This window comes from Opisthocomus hoazin, chromosome 7 (assembly GCF_030867145.1).
Source record: "Opisthocomus hoazin isolate bOpiHoa1 chromosome 7, bOpiHoa1.hap1, whole genome shotgun sequence".
NCBI classification, from domain to species: domain Eukaryota; kingdom Metazoa; phylum Chordata; class Aves; order Opisthocomiformes; family Opisthocomidae; genus Opisthocomus; species Opisthocomus hoazin.
The window spans coordinates 40,465,981-40,488,209 of NC_134420.1; the positions used below are offsets into that span (position 1 = coordinate 40,465,981).

At 39.5% G+C, this 22,229-nt stretch overlaps 1 protein-coding gene across 10 annotated transcripts in view; it reads left to right on the top strand.

Annotated features, from left to right (window-relative positions):
• The window catches only part of DPH6 (diphthamine biosynthesis 6), a 239,179-nt gene that overhangs the window by 187,638 nt on the left and 29,312 nt on the right, over window positions 1–22,229 (top strand). For 4 of the 10 annotated variants that reach the window (XR_012764649.1, XR_012764646.1, XR_012764645.1 and 1 more), the window contains exons 14-15: window positions 849–1,254; window positions 18,132–19,283. The exons of 1 other annotated variant lie outside the window; for it this stretch is intronic. Coding sequence is in view for 4 of the 9 variants with exons in the window: in XM_075427388.1 (XP_075283503.1) it covers window positions 849–1,254; window positions 1,327–1,382 (462 nt within the window). In the remaining 5 variants the exon portion in view is untranslated. 5 more of the 10 variants (XM_075427387.1, XM_075427390.1, XR_012764648.1 and 2 more) reach the window with 4 other exon arrangements.

Sequence of the window (22,229 nt, forward strand, 5' to 3'; positions counted from 1 at the left end):
AATAGAGGAACAAGATAATTCTTTTATGAAGTTATCTTAGGTTTGTTAAGATCCAAAGGTAATGCTAATAATGTACATAGGTACAATTAATTTGTTGAAATGGCTACAAACTCACAATTTCTTTGTCTGTCTCATGGTAGATTGTTTCAGTATTTTGAAACATATTCACTTCCTATACCTATTAACATGCTACAGTGCAATTTATACTAAAATTTTTACAAAGAAGTAAGCAGAAAGACGGTCCCACTTCTTTAATACCATCAGAAGAAAAGGAACTCAGTTACTCATGGTTAGCTTAACAAGTTAGCTCATTAGATGTGCTGGTTGATGTGAAAACAATTTAAATATACTTCCTAAATGAGCTCTGCTGTTAAGAAAAGATATTTTGTCTTCTAATAGGCTTTGTTCAAGATCATTCTGCTGTTCAGAACTGTCTGCACTGTATCTTTGCTGTAGCTGAACTGTATCTTTAGTACTCCAACTTTTAAAATAAATCTTAAGTGCTTTACTAGCTCATTTCTGTTCTTCAGAGACCATTGGTATGGACAAAAGTTGCTGTATGCAAAAAGGCTTTTTTTGATTGCAAAATCAGTGCAAAATACATTACGATCAGCATTTTTTTAAATGGTACAGGCATAGTAGTAGAGATTACAAAAATGAGCAGATACTGTCACACAAATTCATAATTGCTCAAGATGACTTTTCAATAGGAAGGAAAGTTTAGGGGAAAAACAGTCTCCATGAAATAATTGTACTGCACATACTTTTTTTGAATATATCAGCTGAATATGAGCAATATTAATTCCTGCCAGCTCTGTAATATGTGCAACTTTTTGTTTGTTTTTTAGGTTGAAGATTCAGAGATGTATCATGATGTAACTGCAGTCTGTGGGTTGCTTGCTGTGGTTGTAATAGCTCACCTACCCAGAGATGCTGCCATTGAATGGCATGTTATTGCGGTAGTTGATGATCCACTCCAAAGAAAATATTTTGCAGTGAAGATGTTATCAGAGGGCTTCCAAATTGAGTGTGAATCTGTGGAGTCTAGTTCTGCATCTTGTGCATCAATCTCTGTATGTCTGAGCTTGATTTCACCATCCGCTTCTCAGCTTGATTTAGATGGACTTCTTCATGACTTAGTTGCTGTGTTTAGGCAGGCTTTTGAGAAACTTTCAGAAGACTGCAGCTCAAGTCCTTTGTCTTTTAGAGCTTTCTTCAAGGAGGATGTCTTTGATGCTGAAACACTACAAACAGGTAAGACTTATGATGACAGAAATCGGCTGTTAATACTAAGCATAAGGTAATTTTTGTTTACTTCTACATAAGGTTTCATTGGAAGAAGGCATATTAGAAGTGCCTTTCAAGGCCAAGAAGGCCAATAGCATCCTGGTTTGCATCAGAAACAGTGTGACCAGCAGGACAAGGGACGTATCCTCTGTACGCAGGAGTAGTGTGGCCATACATCGAATGCAGCGTTCAGTTTTGGGCCCCTCACTACAAGAAAGACATTGAGGTGCGAGAGTGCATCCAAAGAAGAGCAGTGAAGCTGGTTAAGGGTCTGGGGAACAAGTCTTATGAGGAGTGGCTGAGGGAACTGGGGTTGTTCAGCTTGGAGAAAAGGAGGCTGAGGGGAGACCTTATCGCTCTCTACAACTCCCTGAAAGGAGGTTGTAGTGAGGTGGCTGTTGGTCTCTTCTCCTAAGTAACAAGTGATAGGATGAGAGGACATGGCGTCAAGTTGTGCCAGGGAAGGTTTAGATTGGATATTAGGGAAAAGTTTTTTGCTGAAAGGGTTATTAAGCACTGGAGCAGGCTGGCCAGGGAAGTAGAGTCACCATCCCTGAAGGTATTTAACAGATGTGGCACTTAGGGACATGGTTTAGTGGTGGACTTTGCAGTGTTAGGTTAGTGGTTGGACTCGATGATCTTAACGGTCTTTTCCAACCTAAATGATTCTATGATTCTATGATCAAGATACATTTGTTCTTTTTCTGGTTACCAGGCATGCTTCTCATATAGAAAGGCGCTATTGGACGTTTTGAAGTCCCGAACAGGATAAAGCCCTGGATTACTTTTTCTGATCTCACAGCTGACCTGACTTTGAGTAGGAGGTTGGATTATATGAGCTTGCTCTATTCTGAATTATTCTGTGGTTCCATGAAAGAGAAGTTCCTGAGAAATCCAGTCATCTCAGGGTCAAACATAGGGAGAAGGGATCTTTTGCATAAAATTCTTTGAACAGTTGTCCATTTGGTAGCCTATTTTTGTCATGATCTAGAACTATGTTCAAATATCCAAATTCTGTGTGCTAACAGGCACACTTTTGAGAATACGTAATGAAATACTAATGTTTTAGAACAAGGAGACGATGTTGTATCCTCTAGATTAGAAGGTGTCTGCTTTTGAACATGGGCTGATTTCTTACCAACTTATTTAAAAAGAACTTGCTAACCAAACAAATTTACTATTTTTTCTCAATTTTTTTTTCAAAATCTCATTCCCTTACCAAGTAAAGAGAATACAGGACAATAAATACAAAGTAGTAACTATAATTTATTTCTTATGTTGTACATGTGTATTTTGGGCTACGCTCAATTTGGAACAACTAAGGTTATGCAAGAGCACAAAAGCTTTTTTTAGCTGTCAGGCCTACAAAACCGGTAGACTATACTTGTACTGGAATTAGTAAGAGCTTTGTTATCAATTTGAGAAGGAACAAAATCAGATCCCTAGTCTATATTTATCTCAAACATGCATGCACTTTAAAAATCCTTGCAGACCACAACTGATCCATATTAATTAGCTGACATAAATGTTAGCCCTCAAATATTCTGCTGTCCTATTTTTTTTCTTAACCTGCAGCAGTTTTTGAAGCAAATTCAACTTGACGTTGTTTAATAGATTTAAAGTACAGGAATTGAAAGCTATAAAAATGTGGCATAGAATAAGCATATTTAATCCAGGAAGCAAGGAATGAGCATATAGTCTGACAGAATGTTGTTGTTTTTAGTACATCTTGTTTAAGAGCTAAAAGGAAACCTGATAAAACATGTTCCTGGCATGGGATTAACATTACCGTTTTGCCTGCTCTCTTTGTGATATTTCTCAGGCCGTAGAATAATTACTTCCAAAATTTCTTTTGCTTTATTAAATATATTGCTCAATGTAATGTATAAATTGTGTGCATAAAAAATTGATTTAATTCCATTCATACCAATGGCATAGACATAGAAAGATTTGTTATGATTGTCATATATTCATTCTGGTTGTGTTCAGATCTCTGCACTGTCATAATCATTTCTGTCATTATAGCAATTTTATCATTATCCCCACTGGTAAGAAATACATTCTTCTAAATCTGTAGAATATATAGAATACATCAAATTTCCAAGCAGCACTAATTCATTGACAAAGAATTTTAAAATAACTTTTTTCTACTTAGTAAAAATTTCCAGAAAGTTCATGTAATGAGAAAAGGAAATATGCTATACATTTGAAAATAATTTCTCAAATTAAAGTAGTTGTTGCTGAAGTGTGTCTTACTAATAGTTTCAATCTGATATAAGACTACTATACTGTTTCTGATTCAAAATCAGAAGACTAATTTTTAATGTCTTGTTAAGACACGGTGACATATTTAAGTGTTCTGCTAATATATGTCATTGGAGCCTTGAAAGACATGTAGTCTCCAGTAAAGCCTCCTCAGCTTTCCAAAGGGTGCAGCATATTACTGTGTCCTTCACTGTCTTTTGTACTGTTATTATAGTTATGCTTCTCATAATTTAAAATGTACTCACACATACATATTAACTTTTAGTTTAAAAAGCACTGTAGAAGGGCTCCAAGATGTTCCCATTCATTTCAGTATTTCCTAGACAGTGTCCATAAGCAAGATGACATAGCCTATGTTTTATCTTCTCAATTATTGGCAGTCTTTAGTTTTGACTGGCAGAACTACTGCAAATGTGTGTGTCCTTTAGTGTGTTTCACAGATGTCATATACCAGAACTAATATCAGGTCTTTCTTTTGACTCCCATGGTATTTTAACCTGCCTATAACACCAGCCCACAGTATTAGAGACTGTTAAGTTCTGATGACCACAGCTTATTCCAGTTTCTCACAGTCTATTCCTGTTTTCCTCTTGATCCTTAAAGTGTTCCTCATGTTTCATCTGCAACAGCCCATTAACTTGTCAGCCTTCTTCCTAAATCTGGATTCAGACCAAGGGAGAAAAAAAGGCACTTTTTACATTACCCAGAAGTTTAATTCATTGCCTGAATAGAATTCAAAACATATAATATATTTAGGGAAGCTCAAATAAGCTTGTTCTGCTTATAGAATGCATGAATCTGAATGTGGCAAGTCACAGGAGGGAATAGCAAATGGCTTCCAAAATAGCAGTAGTTTATGTCTAGTTAGCTCTGAGCATGGCCAAAACTTGCTCATATGTGTCTCTGTAGGCTCACCCTAGGATATTTTGAGTATTTGGATGTCTCTGTGGTGATTTCTGCTACCTCCAAAGGTTACTTTCTGTTGCAGAGTTATGTCTAGGTGGGTATCAGAATTTATTTACACTACTGATCAGATAGTTGGTGAAACTGCCTTTCAAACACAGAATAGCATTGTAACAGGACACAGGATAAAACAGAAATGTACTCACCTTGACTTGAAAATCTGCAGGCCTAATACACGGACTTTTAAAAAATATTGTTTCGTTGATGTGGCTGCCAGGACATAAATGATATTGAGGGAGCAGTTTTTCAGTTGCCATTTATTAATTCAGCTCAGGTAGTGCTAGTTGCTAACCATCTGTATGGTGATCCGTTAAGTGACATGTTTGATCTCCGATGTGTTAGACATTGTTAATCCCACAAGTAGGTCTGTCCTTTTGGAGTCTTCAGCTACAATCAAATGCGTTGTCTGTTGAGGAAAGATAATTATTAATAACATAGCAGGGGATGCTAGGCACTGCTATTCAAATATTTTTGATGTGAAGCAGAGCAGACAGATGTATCTGTATTGGAAAAGACAGAAATTATCATGTCTCAGAAATCAAGAGAGATGGTTGAGGAGATAACTGTTCCAGTCTTAGTGGACTTCCATCATGTCGTAGGATTAGCAAATAGTCTTCAATAATTCTTATAAAAGATCTCGAATTGCAATGTATTGTCTCCTCTAGCAAAAGCATGGGAAAGAATAAAGGTTCTTTTTTCTCATTAGAACTCAAAGTCATTGGAGTGAAAGGAGGAAATACTGCCACAGATCTTCTCAAATGAGCCTCTGATTAGATGAGTGCTTTTTGGTGCAAAGAAGTTGTCATTTATTTAAAATTGTCCAAATAAATAAGAGAAATTTGTTTGTACCTGACACAGTAAGATGAGAACCAGGAATACATATACTCTGCATATTGTAACACGTTATTGGAAATTATTATAGCTAGTGTTACTGATGTCAAAAGAAGCTAAAGGTTTGTAATGCAAATTTGAGACAGATAGCTTTCTGTCATCCTAAGACCAAATGTAAAGTTTTATTGAACCAAGTGTAGTACTGGTGGTGAACTTCTCAGAGGCAATCCCTCATAACATACGAGAGTATTATAGGCACCGTTCTGAGACCACAGAACGTGTTAGAAGTAGGAGGATTAGATTAAGCTGACATGTATACTTAGTAAGATGCTGTTAAGCCTTTAGAAGTCTTTAACATAAATTTGACTATTTCTTTCTTATTCTCATTTAAATATGCATTAATATAAATGTGTCAGGACGATTTGCTATACCATCCGGTTGACTAGATTATACTTCAGTATAGGAAAGATGAATGTTCATAAGTCATCCCATTACGATTTCACAAGCCTTGTTCACATGATGTATGCAAAATATTTCTGAATATTTATTAGGGAGTAGAAAAGGTCTTGCATTCACCAGAACATCATATTACATAATCCCTATTTAATACTATAGAAAAAATGAAGTGGAAATATAAAACGGCAAAAGAGAACAGGAACAGAAAGGCAGTCTGGTAGCAGCATTAAAATGAATATATAATTAGTTTTAAATGTGGCTCTACTCTGTAAACGCTTAGGACTAAAAGGCTCTTAGGACATATGTGTTTATCAAGTTTCAATGATACTATAGTTTAAAAAAAAATCTGATGTGGGTTAAGTATAGTTCAACTGGACCATACAAAATCTTGCTTGAAATGGGACTGTTTCTTGTGTTGAAAGAGAAGCCCTGGTGATGAGGCACTCAGTTAGGAGTCCTTGCACTGAACTGGTAACACCCTGACGCACGTACAACATACTGCTTTTAAACTAAAGATTTTCCATCTGAGAAGATGTAAAGTACCATTTATTAAAATACTGGATTATCAAAACATTGTCCAGATGTTTTCCAAAACACACAGTTTCCAGTACTGGTAGATATACATTATGTAGTACAAGTCTAAAAGAAGTGGAAGAAGAATAAGTGAAGATACGAAGATGCATTTTCTTAACAACATGTGTCCATATGCATTAAAGATTTATATTCTTTAACTAATACACTTTAAATTCACACTGGGAATTTATTTTAACTTTCTTGATGGATATGCCCTTATACACTGGGAAGCAATTTCCCATGGGGACAGCTGGAACCTCAACCTCCAAACGTATGTACACAGGCCTACGTGTTCTCATGTGAGTAATTGGTATTTACTCAGCAGTTGTGGAGAACTACTCAGGTGAGTAGAAACGAAACAGTCATTAAGAACTGTTTACTGGGTAACAATGAAGAAGGTACATAAGTGTTGATAATTTTTAAGTGTTAGTCCTTTAGAAATCAAGCTTTGCAATCACTAACTAATGAAGTATTTGTTGTGACTAACATATATAATTTCGCCAAACAAAAATATTTTTTAAGTACCATGTTGCTGTCTGAAATAGGCTGTAAAAATTGGACTTGGTTTTCTACCAAATTCTATTAATTTATGCTAAATGGAAAGAATGAGAATACTTGCCAACCTGAAAGAAGAGGAAAATTTCACTTTAAATGTCTTGGATTTCCTGTTAAGAAAGCAAAGAATTTTCCAAGTATAATAATTCAAGCAGCAGATCTACACTGCTGCTGCTTAAAAAAAAAAAATTAAAAAAAGAGGTTAAATTATTACTTGGGGAAATGAATCGGGTTATAATACACATAAGCAATCAGGAAATACTGATGTGATTCATGAGTGTGTTTGAAATGACATTTTAAAAGGGTAAAAGTACCAAAATTTGAGCCTCTTGAGCCATAGAGGTGGCTTTACACTCTTGCTATTGCTACCCAAACTATCCAGTCAAGAGACCTGATATATTATATTACTGTTAAGATGCTGAAATGTTAAACTTTTTATATCAGTTTTCAAGGTTGTGCTTTTATTCTAGCTACTGCAAGTCACTATATACATATTTTTAGCAGAACATCTCACATAAATTTATGGGGAAAGGAATTTTTTGTTTGCTATCAAAGACATGGGGAAATAGTTTTAATAGTAATGTTACCTCTTGACTAAATTTGCATAGGAAAGTGTTTTATGCCTGTGAGGCAGCTTAAAATATATTAGATCCTACTTTAGGGCAGTGGCCTTCTGTCCTTTAGGATGGGAAATTTATGTTTTAGAGCACAGATACTAGATTAAGAAAAATTCAACCACTCTGTGCCAAGGCCAGGTAGCAAAGTTAGAACTCGTCCTTATTCAAAGTGGACAGCATGTGACATCTAAAGGTTATGTATTGCATAGTCACACATAAAAAACTTGGCTAAAACTTTAAATGGAAATAAATTCTTTAATTGCTTGACCCAACAATTGGTCTAGAACATACACCTTTTATCCTTGATACAGAACACTAGCAACATATTGGTAAGTTTGTTTTAAAGCTACTGTGTACAACTTCATATTTCTTTCAGAATTTCTGCTACTAAAATCTAAGATACATTTGTAGGTTACTCTATCCCTCCTGTGATGTTTTCACATTATGTTGAAGTGCTCCTGAGCTCTTCACCAAATCAATTATTTGTATGGACTTTTTAATTTTCCTGTTGAAGATTTACATGTAGTGACCTGTAGGGTAGAATGGACTTGTCAGAAAACAGACTTTTTGTAAAGAGAGTCATAGAATATAAAGAAGAATTTCCTAAGTTTGCTAACATGTCGAAAATTGATTTGCTTTCATCACATAATCAGTTTGGAAGATGCTAGGCATTTTTTATGGTGATCCAGGCAGTGGCTTTGCTGCTTGATCTTAGTTAATAAGTTATCTCAATTAGCATTGGAATTTGTTAAAAGCAGTAGGCTATAAGTTGAAAATCTTAAGAGAAAAGATGCAAAGAAACTTACAGAATGAGAACCCAATGTATTATGTGTAATCAGTCAAAAAGTATAATTTTGATAGCTCTACAAGGAGTCTGAACAAATTAATACTCTTCTGGAAAAACTGAGATCTTCTAGACATGTGTATATATACATGGTCTATCCATATATACATTAAGTATCTGTATACATGCATAAAATGCATAAAGTACAAACTTCCTATACAATGTCAAAATTAATTCTGAGAAACTTTGTTTAGTGCTTTGTTGACAGAGAACAACTTTAAAAGCATCTTATAACAATGACATCAGGCACGCAATCATTGCCAAATTTGGATCATCTGGTGTTTAATATGTGAGACATATATGATCTGTCTATCTGTCCAGAAACCGTTTATGACAAACTCAGGCACGTCAAAGGGCACATCACAGATTACACTTTACAATTCATAGGAAATTTTTCTCCGAGACTATTTCAACATGCCAACATTTTGGCACCAATTCTTCAATTCTGAATCAATAAACATTGAAAGACCTTCAATTTCTAGATACCTCTGCATCATTTGTACATACTACATCTATATTACTTTTTACTTATAAGTGAAGAAAAAAACTATGGTGGTGTTTAAACCAGTGAAATTACATCTGACTTAGGAAGTCCACTGATCTTAAAATAGTTCTAGGCTGAAAACGAACTGAGGATAGTATCATGCCTGCTTCCCTTGTTATTATTTATTCTAGATATTTATTGAGAACCAATACTTGCAATAGAATACTGTGCTAGATGGACCTTTGGCATGACTAGTTTGTCTTTTGTATTTCCTCTTCACAGAATCACTGAATGTTAGGGGTTGGAAGAGACATCTGTGGATCATCTGGTCCAACCCCCCTGCCGAAGCAGGGTCACCTACAACAGGCTGCACAGGACCTCATCCAGGCAGGTTTTGAATATCTCCAGAGAAGAACAGTCCACAACCTCCCTGGGCAGCCTGTTCCAGTGCTCCGTCACCCTCAGAGGGAAGAAATTCTTCCTCATGTTCAGACGGAACTTCCTATGCTTCAGTTTGTGCTTGTTGCCCCTTGTCCTGTCACCGGCCACCACTGAAAAGAGTCTGGCCCCATCCTCTTGACACCCACCTTTAAGGTATTTATAAGCATTTATAAGATCCCCTCTCAGCCTTGTCTTCTTCAGGCTGAACAAGTCCAGCTCCCTCGGCGTTTCCTCATAGGAGAGATGCTCCAATACCCAAATCATCTTCGTAGCCCTCCTCTGGATTGTCCCCAGTAGTTCCTCACCTTTCTTGAACTGGGGAGCCCAGAACTGGACACAGTACTCCAGATGGGGCCTCACTAGGGCAGAGTAGTGAGGGAGGAGAACCTCCCTCGACCTGCTGGCCACACTGAATGCACCCCAGGATGCCATTGGCCTTCTTGGCAGCCAGGGCACACTGCTGGCTCATGGTCAACCTGTCATTCACCAGCACTCCCAGGTCCCTCTCTGCAGAGTGGCTCTCCAGCAGGTCCGCCCCAAGCCTGTACTGATGCATGGGGTTGTTCCTCCCTAGGTGCAGGACCCTGCACTTTCCCTTGTTAAACTTCATGAGGTTCCTCTCTGCCCAACTCTCCAGCCTATCCAGGTCTCACTGTATGGTGGCACAGCATTCCGGTGTATCCACCACTCCTCCCAGTTTGGTGTCATCAGCAAACTTGCTGAGGGTACACTCTGTCCCTTCATTCAGGTCATTGATGAATAAATTGAACAAGATTGTTGAATAAGCTGAACAAGACTGGGCCAAGCACTGACCTCTGGGAAACCCCGCTAATTACAGGCCTCCAACTAGACTCAGCACCACTGATGACAACCATCTGAGCTCTGCCATTCAGCCAGTTCTCAGCCCACCTCACTGTCCACTCATCCAGCCCACATTCCTGAGCTTCCCTATGAGGATGTTATGGGAGACAGTGACAAAAGCCTTGCTAAAGTCAAGGCAAGCAACATCCACTGCTCTCCCCTCATCTGGCCTACTCTTCTTTAGTACCAAAATGCTTGCCATTTGCTCTTTATCTAGCAGACCCAAGAAATGGTTCAATGAAAGAAAAGAGTGAATTTTGCAAGGAAGAACTGCATACAGAGTTATGTTTCCAGCCAGTAACAATATAAATAACAACGCTCTAACAGTAGTGGGAAGATCAGTGAGTATGTGGCTAGCTCGTTCCTGGGGAGATACCTGGGTTCATTTAATGGGTCTGTGGTCCCATTGAATGGGTGGTCCACAGGAGGGCTGAATGACTCTTGGCTGGCTGACTGTTGTCAGTCGTTCTGTGACGTAACCTCTGCACTAAGAAATACCAGTTCAGTCTTCTTCTCTGATAACTTTTCCTAACCGCCTTTAAAAATATTGCTGATTGACAGCAGAAGCTGTACTTCAGTACTTTTCATCCAGATAAATCAAGGATTTTTAGCACTGCCAATATCAATAGCCTGACAAATGGATATTATATCTACCGACTGTTGAACTCTTAGGTTTGATAATAAACCTAAATAAACTGTGACTGCAAACTTCCTTTCTCCTTGTACTGTTAAGTGACAATTCACATGTAAAGTTAAGCATTTGAGACTGGAAATTTTCCTGCCCTGGCAATATGTGTAAGAAGCTGACAGATCTTTATTGCCATAGTGTTTTTTTCTCCTCCAGTTTCCTAAAGCTTTTGGGGGTATCACTAGGTCCTTATTTCCCAAGCTTGGGCTCCTCTGCTGCATCCACTCTCCAGAAATTGCCCTCACAACTGCAGTTCTGATACTGAAATCTCCCCATTGCTTTGTTTACATACTCAGAGCAGTAATGGGCATTACTCTTGGACAGAAAGAGGAAAGGCCAGATGTCAGAACTAGCACTGACTGGTAGTCAAAACTATCAATAAATCTTACCTCAAAGCCTTCCACTTCCTCTCCAGTTTCCCCTCCAGTTCTTCCTTCTCCAGTCTCTCAAAGTTAATTTCTTTCTATAAGATCTTGCTTTTTGTCAACTGATAGAGCCTATCAGATTTTATCAGATGTCTTGACTATCAGAAGTTATGCTTAGCTTTCCTCCTTGGGACTTTCCATAGAGATAAACAGCTGCTGAAAATCTAACATTTAAGGGCTCTAATAAGTATAATAAATTAATGGGCAACAGCTTAAATTCCTTTTGAAATTTCTTCCAGTGTCAGTCCTGTGGAAATAATCTGTCCTGCAAGCAGTAGGACATTGCATCTTCTCTTCTCCGTCCAGATATATCTGTTCAATAGATCGGGTATCAAATTCAGCTGTCAGCAGTCTTTCAGCAATACATGTGAACAGCCTCTGAGGTTATCCGAAAAGTTGGGCCATTTGCTTGGAGACACATAAGACCTTCTTGTTACCTAATGGCCTGGAATAATTATCTACAAAGATGAGAACCTAAAAACCAAGTAGAAATAATGCCCTGATTCAAATCACAAATGCAGGCAGAAACTTAACAGTATGAGAAGATGATGCTGTGGGCATCATTTGCTTTAATAGCCTAGATCGGGCCTGCTGGCAACAGGTGGATCACAGCTATCTCAAAGGGGAAAAAGGATTCTTGGCCACGAGCTGGTGGGGCTCATTGAGAGGGCTTTAAACTAGGTTCGAAGGGGAAAGGGGACATCGCCCAGCTCACTAGGGACGAGCCCAGGCTTGGCGTGCCAGGGTCAGGGGTGAGATTGACAGCCCAGCTCAAGTGTGTCTATACCAACGCACGTAGCATGGGCAATAAACAGGAGGATCTGGAAGCCATTGTACAGCAGGATGGCTGGTGGGACAACTCGCATGACTGGCATGCTGTCATAGATGGCTACAGACTCTTTAGGAAAGACAGACCAACAAGGAGAGATGGTGGAGTTGCTCTGTATGTGAGGGAGCAACTGGAATGCATTGAGCTTGGCCTGGGGGCAGATTAGGAACGAGTTGAGAGCTTGTGGGTTAGAATTAAGGGACAAGCTCACACAGGTGACATTACGGTGGGTGTGTACTACAGGCCACCTGACCAGGAGGAGGAGGTTGATGAGGCCTTCTACAGGCAGCTGCAAGCAGCCTCACAGTCACAGGCCCTGGTTCTCATGGAGGACTTCAACCACCCTGACATCAGCTGGGAAGACCATACAGCTAGGCAGGCGCAATCCAGGAGGTTCCTACAGAGCATCGATGATAACTTTCTGATGCAAGTGGTGGAGGAACCAACAAGGAAAGGCGCGCTGCTGGACGTTGTATTAACAAACAAGGAGGGACTGGTGGAGGATGTGAAGGTTGGAGGTAGACTCGGCTGCAGTGACCATGAAATGGTCGAGTTCAGGATCCTGCGTGGAGGAAGCAGGGCGATAATCAGGATCAAAACCTTGGAGCTCAGGAGGGCTAACTTTGCCCTCTTCAAGGAGCTACTGGGAGGAATCCCGTGGGCCAGGGCTCTCGAAGGCAGGGGGGTCCAAGAGTTCTGGTCGCTGCTTAAACGTCAGTTCCTCCATGCTCAGGAGCAGTGCATCCCCCTGAGAAAGAAATCTAGCAAAGGAGGCAGGAGACCTGCATGGTTAAACAAGGAACTTCTAGCGGAGATCAGGCAGAAGAGAAAGGTCCATGGAATGTGGACAGAGGGACAGGCCACTTGGGAAGAGTACAGGAATGTGGTCAGAGCGTGCAGGGATGCGACGAGGAAGGCCAAAGCCCACCTGGAATTGAAGCTGGCAAGGGATGTCAAAAACAACAAGAAGGGCTTCTTCAACTACATCAGCAGCAAAAGGAAGGCTAGGGACAATGTGGGGCCGCTGCTGAATGAGGTGGGTGTCCTGGTGACGGAGGATGCGGAGAAGGCAGAGTTACTGAATGCCTTCTTTGCTTCAGTCTTCAGTGCCAAGGCAGGCCCTCAGGAATCCCAGGCCCCGGAGGTAAGAGAGGAAGCCTACAGAGAGGATGACTTTCCCTTGGTCGAGGAGGACTGTGTGAGGGATTGCTTAAGCAATCTGGACGCCCACAAATCCATGGGCCTTGAGGGAATGCACCCACGAGTGCTGAGGGAGCTGGCAGATGTCATTGCTGAGCCACTCTGCATCATCTTTGAGAGGTCCTGGAGGACAGGAGAGGTGCCCGAGGACTGGAGAAAGGCCAGTGTCACTCCAATCTTCAAAAAGGGCAAGAAGGAGGACCCAGGGAACTACAGGCCTGTCAGCCTCACCTCCATCCCGGGAAAGGTGATGGAGCAGCTTATCCTGGCGCTCATCAACAAGCAAGTGGAGGAAAAGAAGGTTATCAGGAGTAGTCAGCATGGATTCACCAAGGGGAAATCATGCCTGACCAATCTGATAGCTTTCTACGATGACATGACTGGCTGGGTAGATGAAGGCAGAGCCGTGGATGTTGTCTACCTAGCAAGGCTTTCAACACAGTCTCCCATAATATCCTCCTAGGGAAGCTCAGGAAGTGTGGGCTGGATGAGTGGTCGGTGAAGTGGATTGAGAACTGGCTGAATGGCAGAACTCAGAGGGTTGTCATCAGCGGCGCTGAGTCTAGTTGGAGGCCGGTAACAACTGGTGTCCCCCAGGGGTCAGTACTGGTCCCAGCCTTGTTTAACTTCTTCATCAGCGACCTGGATGAAGAGTTAGAATGTACCCTCAGCAAGTTTGCTGATGACACCAAACTGGGAGGTGTGGTAGATACACCAGAAGGCTGTGCTGCCATTCAGCATGACCTGGACAGGCTGGAAGTTGGGCAGAGAGGAACCTGATGAGGTTCAACAAGGGCAAATGCAGGGTCCTGCACCTGGGGAGGAACAACCCCATGCATCAGTACAGGCTTGGGGCGGACCTGCTGGAGAGCAGCTGTGTGGAGAGGGACCTGGGTGTCCTGGTGAACGACAGGTTGACCATGAGCCAGCAGTGTGCCCTGGCTGCCAAAAAGGCCAATGGCATTCTGGGATGCATTAGGAGGAGTGTGGCCAGCAGGTCGAGGGAGGTTCTCCTTCCCCTCTACACTGCCCTAGTGAGGCCCCATCTGGAGTACTGTGTCCAGTTCTGGGCTCCCCAGTTCAAGAAAGATGAGGAGCTACTGGAGAGAGTCCAGCGGAGGGCTACAAGGATGATGAGGGGACTGGAACATCTCTCCTACGAGGAGAGGCTGAGGGAGCTGGGCTTGTTCAGCCTGAAGAAGAGAAGGCTGCGAGGGGACCTAATATATACTTACAAATATCTGAAGGGTGGGTGTCAGGAGGATGGGGCCAAGCTCTTTTCAGTGGTGCCCAGTGACAGGACAAGGGGCAATGGGCACAAACTGAAGCAGAGGAAGTTCCGTCTGAACATGAGGAAGAATTTCTTCCCTCTGAGGGTGATGGAGCCCTGGAACAGGCTGCCCAGGGAGGTTGTGGAGTCTCCTTCTCTGGAGATATTCAAGACCTGCCTGGACGAGGTCCTGTGCAGCCTGTTGTAGGTGACCCTGCTTCGGCAGGAGGGTTGGACTAGATGACCCACAGAGGTCCCTTCCAACCCCTACCATTCTGTGATTCTGTGGTTCTGTGGTTCTGTGATCTTATCTTTTGTCTGTATGGGTAAGAAGCCACAGAAGCTACCTGCCTGAATCCCAGGGTCGGCATGGACGTGAGGATTGTTTATTGCTTTGAGTGAAAAGTGATGAAACACCTTTGTACTCCATTGTCCGTTTGTTTCCCCTGCCCTTGCCTTTCTCCATAGTCTAAGACATCTCTGTTCTGAACTTGGGCAGGAGGCCTCAAGACAGACCATGGCAGGACCATTAAGTCTAGAGTATCATCAACAGTGGATGATTGGAGAACAGGTACAATTTTTCCATTGTAACAAATTACAGAATCACAGAATCACAGAATAGTTCCTCCTGTTTCTGCATTGTTTCTGAATGGCAAGAGTGTAGCCAGTAGGTTGAGGGGGTTGGGCTGGCATACCTGAAATGCTAGGATGGGGTAATAAGAGAAAGAGGTCACCAAAATGAAGGAAGTCCAGAGAAGAACCACTAAGATGAAAGGTCAGATGAGTGGTGTATAGAACATACAAGACTGAAGGAACTGGCTTTTTCCACCTAAGGAAGAGAAGGCTCTGGAGGAACCAAATTGCAGTCTTCCCTTACCTTAAGAGGCATTGCAGAGAAGGAGACAGGATTTTTTCAGAGATGCACCAGAAAAGGCCAAGGAACAACAGTCACAAGGTGCAGCAGGAGAGATTCCAATTGGACATGAGGAATGAATTTTTCTCCACAAGAGTGATGCATGTTGGCACAGGCTGCCCAGAGGCTGTGGAACCTCTACCTTGGAGATCTTCAAAACCCGACTGCACAAGGCTCTCAGAAAACTGGTCTAATGTCTAAAGTTACCCTTGCTCTGAGCCTGGGGGAGGTTGGAGTATATGATTTCCAGAGAACCTGCCAACGAAAATTATTCTATGATTCCCAAAATTATTCTAGGATTCCCTATAATTATTAAATGACAATGAATCAGCCAAAAAGAGTGGCATTTAACTGCAGATTCTGAAAAAAAAATGACAGTTTCTTTCTGTCTGTCATTAATACTCCACAGTCTTAAGAAAGATGACTGCTATTCCTTTCTTGAATAATAATTACTGAAACCAACAAGCAAGTTTTTCCTATTGGAGTTTATCTTTGAAAGATAAATTTTTCTTCAGAAGTGTCTGGATTCTTCGTTTTGTTTTTTTTTTTTAACGCGTTTCTCTGTAGTGTGCACATTTGTCCTTTTTTCCTTCCATCTTTTTGTCTTAACAGAACTCATACAAGCTCAGAATTAGAATTATCATTGGGCTGTGATATCTCTGCAGTATTTCTTATGACAATGTAAAGCCACTGTGTTTCTAGAGTCTAATTCATTTGATAATGTTTGAGACACCTGAGGATAAGGAATCCTGTTACGAAGTTAAATAATTTATGTTGTCAGTAATGTCATGTTTTCAACTGGAAAACCCTTTGTTTTCCTCATTTAAACACATTAGCAGATAGCTATACCATTTGATGTAGGGGCTAAATACTAGTTTAATCAGGTTTTAGTAGGATTTGGAAAATAATTGAAAAATAATAATTGGCAAGCTGTAAAATTTACAACTTTTAAACCTCTAGAGAACTTAAAACTTTGTTCCTAAACCTTTGCTCATCAGGAGATAAAGACTTTATGAGCTTTTAAATTTAATTCTCTTCACCTATTAGTAATATTGCTGGAAGAAAAAAAAATTTCTGTGTTGAAGATTGCTGTTTCTGATATTTACAGAGTACTGACTTGTCTTTAATCAGCCTGCCAGGAAGGTATGAGTCAGTATACCAGATAGTGGGGTGAAATTAGGTGTAAGAAAAATAACAGTATCTCATCTACTTTACTCTCAACTATGTCACATCCATATGACCATGCTGTGGATGTAAATCCCTTTAAGATACACCAGCAGCTTCCTATTTGTTGCACAGAAGGATTAAGTGACTTGGTAACTTCACACAAGATGGCAAAATTATAGAGCTTCATTTTCCTGAAGTTCCTAGCTGAAGTTACAAATGCTCAGCAACTCTTAAAATGAGGTGCTGTTTAGAGGCAGCACAGTAATAAGAATAGGTAAGTAGAGCCCTGAAGAAGAAGATGTCATTGAAATGCATGCCTTGTTCCAGAAAGGAGTCTGAGATCAAATCTGTTTTGAGATTGCTTTTCTACTGGGCATAACTTCATCATTTTAGAATTCTCAAGGGATCTTGTCATTTCCAGACTTTTATGGAAAGCATGACTAATTTAAGCCAGCCTAAGGCATTTTCCACAATTACATACATGAAGATAAATATATTCTAATTTAGCTGATTACTCGATTTTTCCTTTGCATTAACTACACAGAATGTGTTTTGAATGCTTTTATTTTATATCATGTAGCATAACTTACCTGCTGTGATTTAATCAAGTATTTGGGTCACTCAAACTATAACAGCAACAGAAATAATCAGGTTTTCTATCCTTAGAATTTTTTGATTTTACTTTTCTTCTAAATTATTTTCCCGTGATTGTTTTTGTCTGTGATAGTATGCAAATCACTTAAACTTTTGATCCGTTAAAAATTTGGAAACAGAAACCTCAGCATAGGAACAGTGCTCTCAGTAAAAGTACTGCTTCGCATTTTGGGCTTAACTTGTTTGAAAATACTTTATGCAGGAGTTTTGCAAACTTTTCAACGATATCAAAATTTCGTTTTGATAGGGAAAATGCTGCATAATACTTCCTGGCTACAGAAGTTAATGCCACAAATCTTATACTGCAGCAAGTTTACCGTATGATGCTGCTTGAAAAAGTGTCCTTGGCAAGTATTAACTGGAAGGAACATTTTGGTGTTTGGTGTTAGGCAGGAATTATTCTAAGCACATTGCTTACAATGCTCTTTTACATTTTTTTCCATGTTCTTTATGTTTCTCTTTTTGTGAATATACTACAGACAGCCTGAAAAGCATTTCAGAAGTTTTCATCACTTAAAGCACACTCATTCAAAGTCAACAATTATATTAAAAAGACTTTATCAGTTCCAAGGTGCATTAATGTCATACTAAAGTAGATCTGCTATAAGACATCGTGTATTTTTAGCTCTGAGCTGGCTAGGAACCCTCAATTAATTATCTTAATCATTCTAACACACATTTCAAAAATACCCAGTCAGTGCCTCCCACTACGTCATTTAGGAGAAAAAAGCGAACAATACACTTTTCTGCAAGACAGTAGGATTTAAATATGCTTGTCCAAACGTAGGAAAACTTGTTTATTTTTCAGGCACACAAATGAAAGCTGTCCAAGGGTTGGTGGAAGAGCAGCACTTGCCAGCCAGGAGCAGCTATGGAATTAGAGGCAAGACCTTGGCCCATCTGAACCAAAATGATTCTAGTGAGAGACTTCATTCTCTAGTTCATCCAACGGATGGTCCCGGCTCTGCTATATAACATGCCAAGACACACAAAACAAGCGCAAGTTTCAGAAAATACTGAGAATCAGAGCTCTGAAAACCAGGTCAAGCTGAACATCAAACATCAATAGCTACTGTGGTTTTGATTTATAGGTGAAATGAAATCCCAATCTATTGAAATTAACAGAAATTATGTTATTCACATCACTAGGAAAGAACTTCAACACAGTTCACCAAGTTCAAAGGTATAATTTGATCCTTTGTTTTCAACAGGGAGATGAAAATGAAAGGCTTCATCTTAATGTACTCCACTTGCTTGGTCTCTTCTGCCCTTCCATTTCAGTCTCCTATTCTGGTTTTCGCCCTTTCTTTAGTTCATTCATCCGTTGTTCTGAACCACATAAATCATGTCTCAGGCTGAATCATGGAAAACATGATACACGAGTAAAACTTCAAGGCAGGCACAGTGAGCCAACAACAACAAAACAAGATGTAAAAATCAAGAGTCAGAAGTTTAAAGTTTCTTGATCCAGAAAAAGGAGATGTGACTGACATAAACCAGAGTACAGCAAGCAGTATTATAAAACCAAAGCTTCTGTTTCAAAAACGTGTGCTTCTGGGCTGAAAACATGATTCGTAGAAAGAAGTAGCAAGCAGAAATGTGTACAGAAATTCACAGCTTGGGTTCTACTGGGTGTTATTTATTAAATTAGGAGCCACTAGTATGTTTCTTTATCCCCGCTTCAGAAGGAAAATAGTGGCACAGACGCAAAAGGAATGATAGATCACACACAGTCCTCACATCAGCCTAAATGCAACACATCCATCCTGTTGGTTGTTGCTAATGTTTAAAAAAGAACAGATTTTGTATTAACAGGAGGAAGAGAGGTTTTTGAAGACAAAACTTTCCTTTTTAGGCTCCTGATACTGTGAAGTACTTATGTGTCTCCTGTGAAATGCTGAGTGCCATTCCTTGCCATTGGATTCTGCATGGAGACAGCTGGAGTCCGTTTAAAGTAAGGGTAAGGTCAGCGGCCAGAGCAGCACAGCTTTGATGCAGGAGAGGAGTTCAGCTTGGCCTTGGTATCATGATTCCTAAGCAAACTGGAACTTTCTTCTGAAGTAATGTGGGAGTCAGTGATTGTGATAGGCCACAACTTGCACAGTAAAGTCCAAAGTTTGGGTTTAATTTGCTGAGGGGTTACAAAAACAGTGTCACCTCTCATCATATATCACAGTTGCTTTGTTGTTAATTTGTAATAATGGTCTGTTTTTCAGTTCAAGAGAACATCTCAGTGCCATTTGAAATGCTCACTGTCATTCCCTGAGTAGGCATAGATTGTTGTCCCCTCTCTCACTGACCTTGGACAGTTTGTCCATGACTTCAATACATGTTTGTGCAAGATCTCCAGATTCCTAGAAAACTCATGGCCTCCTAAGTATGTTATGCTCAAGCACTAAAAACTTTTCATGAGTTTAAATTATCTTTGATTTATTGATGTTTTTCAAATGGTGTTCTGTCTTTCCTCTCCTTATGAAAACAGTCCTACACGGGTCTCAGTGTGTGTGTATTCAGGGCTTTGCCCAGCAGACAGTAGCCTCCTTTCATGTTGATTCCATGATATCGTAACGTACATTTTAAAATTTGGCAAAATAGGAGAAAGAGGAAAGCAATGCAATACTTTTTTCTGGGTTCTTGGTGACGCATCACTGTTTAGTTGAAAACAGAACATAAAGCAGCCTCTGCACATTCACTTCATGGTACACAAATTTGACCTATAGTAATAATAACTTAGCCTTTTACTCTTTATATAAAATCAACTGAGAAATAATGGTATTACTTATACGGTTCCTACAGTAAACCTCATGTTATCAATTAAAAACAGCAAGATGGTATAATTATAAATACTTACTTTTTACTTACTGCAAAACACTCACAGATAATGGGGTTTGTAATTTAAATCATGGTCATGTCTCTAGGATACAAAATAGCCACGAATTATTATTACGTATTTTTCAGAAAGCCTTTCAGAATAAAAAAAGAAATTGAACACTTAAGAAAGTATGTGGGAAATATATAGACTATGTCTACATGATGTATTTTTTTAGAAAAATTGACATTTTCTTTGTATTCTTTTTTATTTTCTTAAATGACACGAATTTCACTTTCATAACATAAATAAAGATATTTCAATCTTTTCCATGCTGCTCAGCCAAATTAAGTGAATGCTGACATTTAGTTACGTGATGGGATGCAGAGATAAAGTGTGCCAGTAAGAGCAGATGCTCAGGAGAAACTTGATTTAGACTGTATCATTTCCTTCCTTTTAAAAACCTAAGATAAGCTACAGTGAATTCTTCACTTCCAGTAATCCAGTTTTTCTAATACAAAGCTTCTCATCTACTTTAAGTTCATTATGACACTGCAGTAAAAAAAATTTGCAAACTTAAAATGTATAGCTTTCAGATACAGTTGTTACTAAAGCTGAAATATTATTTAAAGCACTTCACTTGTTATTACCAGTAGAACTTTCATTTTTAATAACTCTACTGGAAAAAATATGTAAAACATGATATTTTAAAAGATACCAGAATGATTATGTAATATTATGTTTCCTTTCGTTATCATTTTCTGAGTCAGCTTGATTTATCCCAGCTTGGAGTATTAGAGTAGACATGAAGGGGTAGGAACATTCTTACAGTTAAAAAAAGTATCTATACATATTCATGTGTATATGTATAGGTGCACATGAATCTCCTCTGGCTCCTGAGTCTCTGCCTAGAAAATATTCCTCTTGTCAGTCAATTGATCGTAATATCATCTTAGAATAGAAGACATTTTGAAATACAGAGTTCTTTTACTTCATGCTGTTTTACCTATATAGGGAAATACAAGCCCTTTGTGGTTATACTTAGCTTAACTATTAAGCTTTTCTTTTTACCTTTGTCTTGCTGAACTGCTTAATGTTTTCGTGGGTTTTGATGTGTTCATTATTTGCCTAAGCAGGCTGTTAACACTTTCTTTCTGAAGTTTGAAGAAATTTCAGCTATTTTCTGCTAAGCTGAGATTCAGGTCCAGTGATTTTAGACACCATTTTAAATTTCTAGTATTATGAAGTCTATCTCAAAGACATTATACTTCAGTTTTTATGCAAAATGTTATTTGCATCTGATTGCAGCTCTTCGAACTCATCTTGGTTTCTTCTTAGTTTGCAGTGTCTGGCATTTGAAGTGTTCTCTCTATTCATAAAATAGGAACGGCACTGGCAATAGCTGTTCAGGGTTCTCCAAACTCAATTTTTAATATATCAGAATTCTATTTTGGAGAGACTGTTTCAAGTAATAGAAAACAAATTTTGGCCCTATACTGTTGCTCTTGTACTTGACAGATTGTTTCTCACCTCTTATTCTGCCATCCATTGCCTCACAGGAAACTAATGGGAGATGCATAGTTTTCTTGCAAAGCCTAGATTATATGAGAATGAAACAACTCTGCTTGATTTTCATATAATTGGAAGTTAAATTGCAAGACTGGAAATTTGGAACAAGTACATTTTGCATCTGAAATTACCAGATTCAGTATTAGAGCTCTTGATACAGTTCTTGTGGAACAATCCTTCCCCCGTATTGTTCACCTTCGCTACAAAAAATGACTTGCAGGGACACTGTAATCCTTAGCCACTATTTTGTAAGACAACTTCTGGTGTTCCTTCAGCAATAGTTGTTAGTTTTACTAGTAGCGTTAAATCTGCAAAGTGACAATTCCACGTTAGCTGATTTGATAAATGCTCTTTGACCACACATAAATCTTTATCTCTTCCTAAAGGCTAAACAATTCTGCGTGTTTGGAATTAATTGCATTAGCTTCATTAATCGGTTTCATGATCTTAAAGCTCCTACGGATGTTTTAATCTGGTGTTTGAGGTAACTTTCTTGATCAACCCCCAAGCTTCATCCTGTAGTTGTGA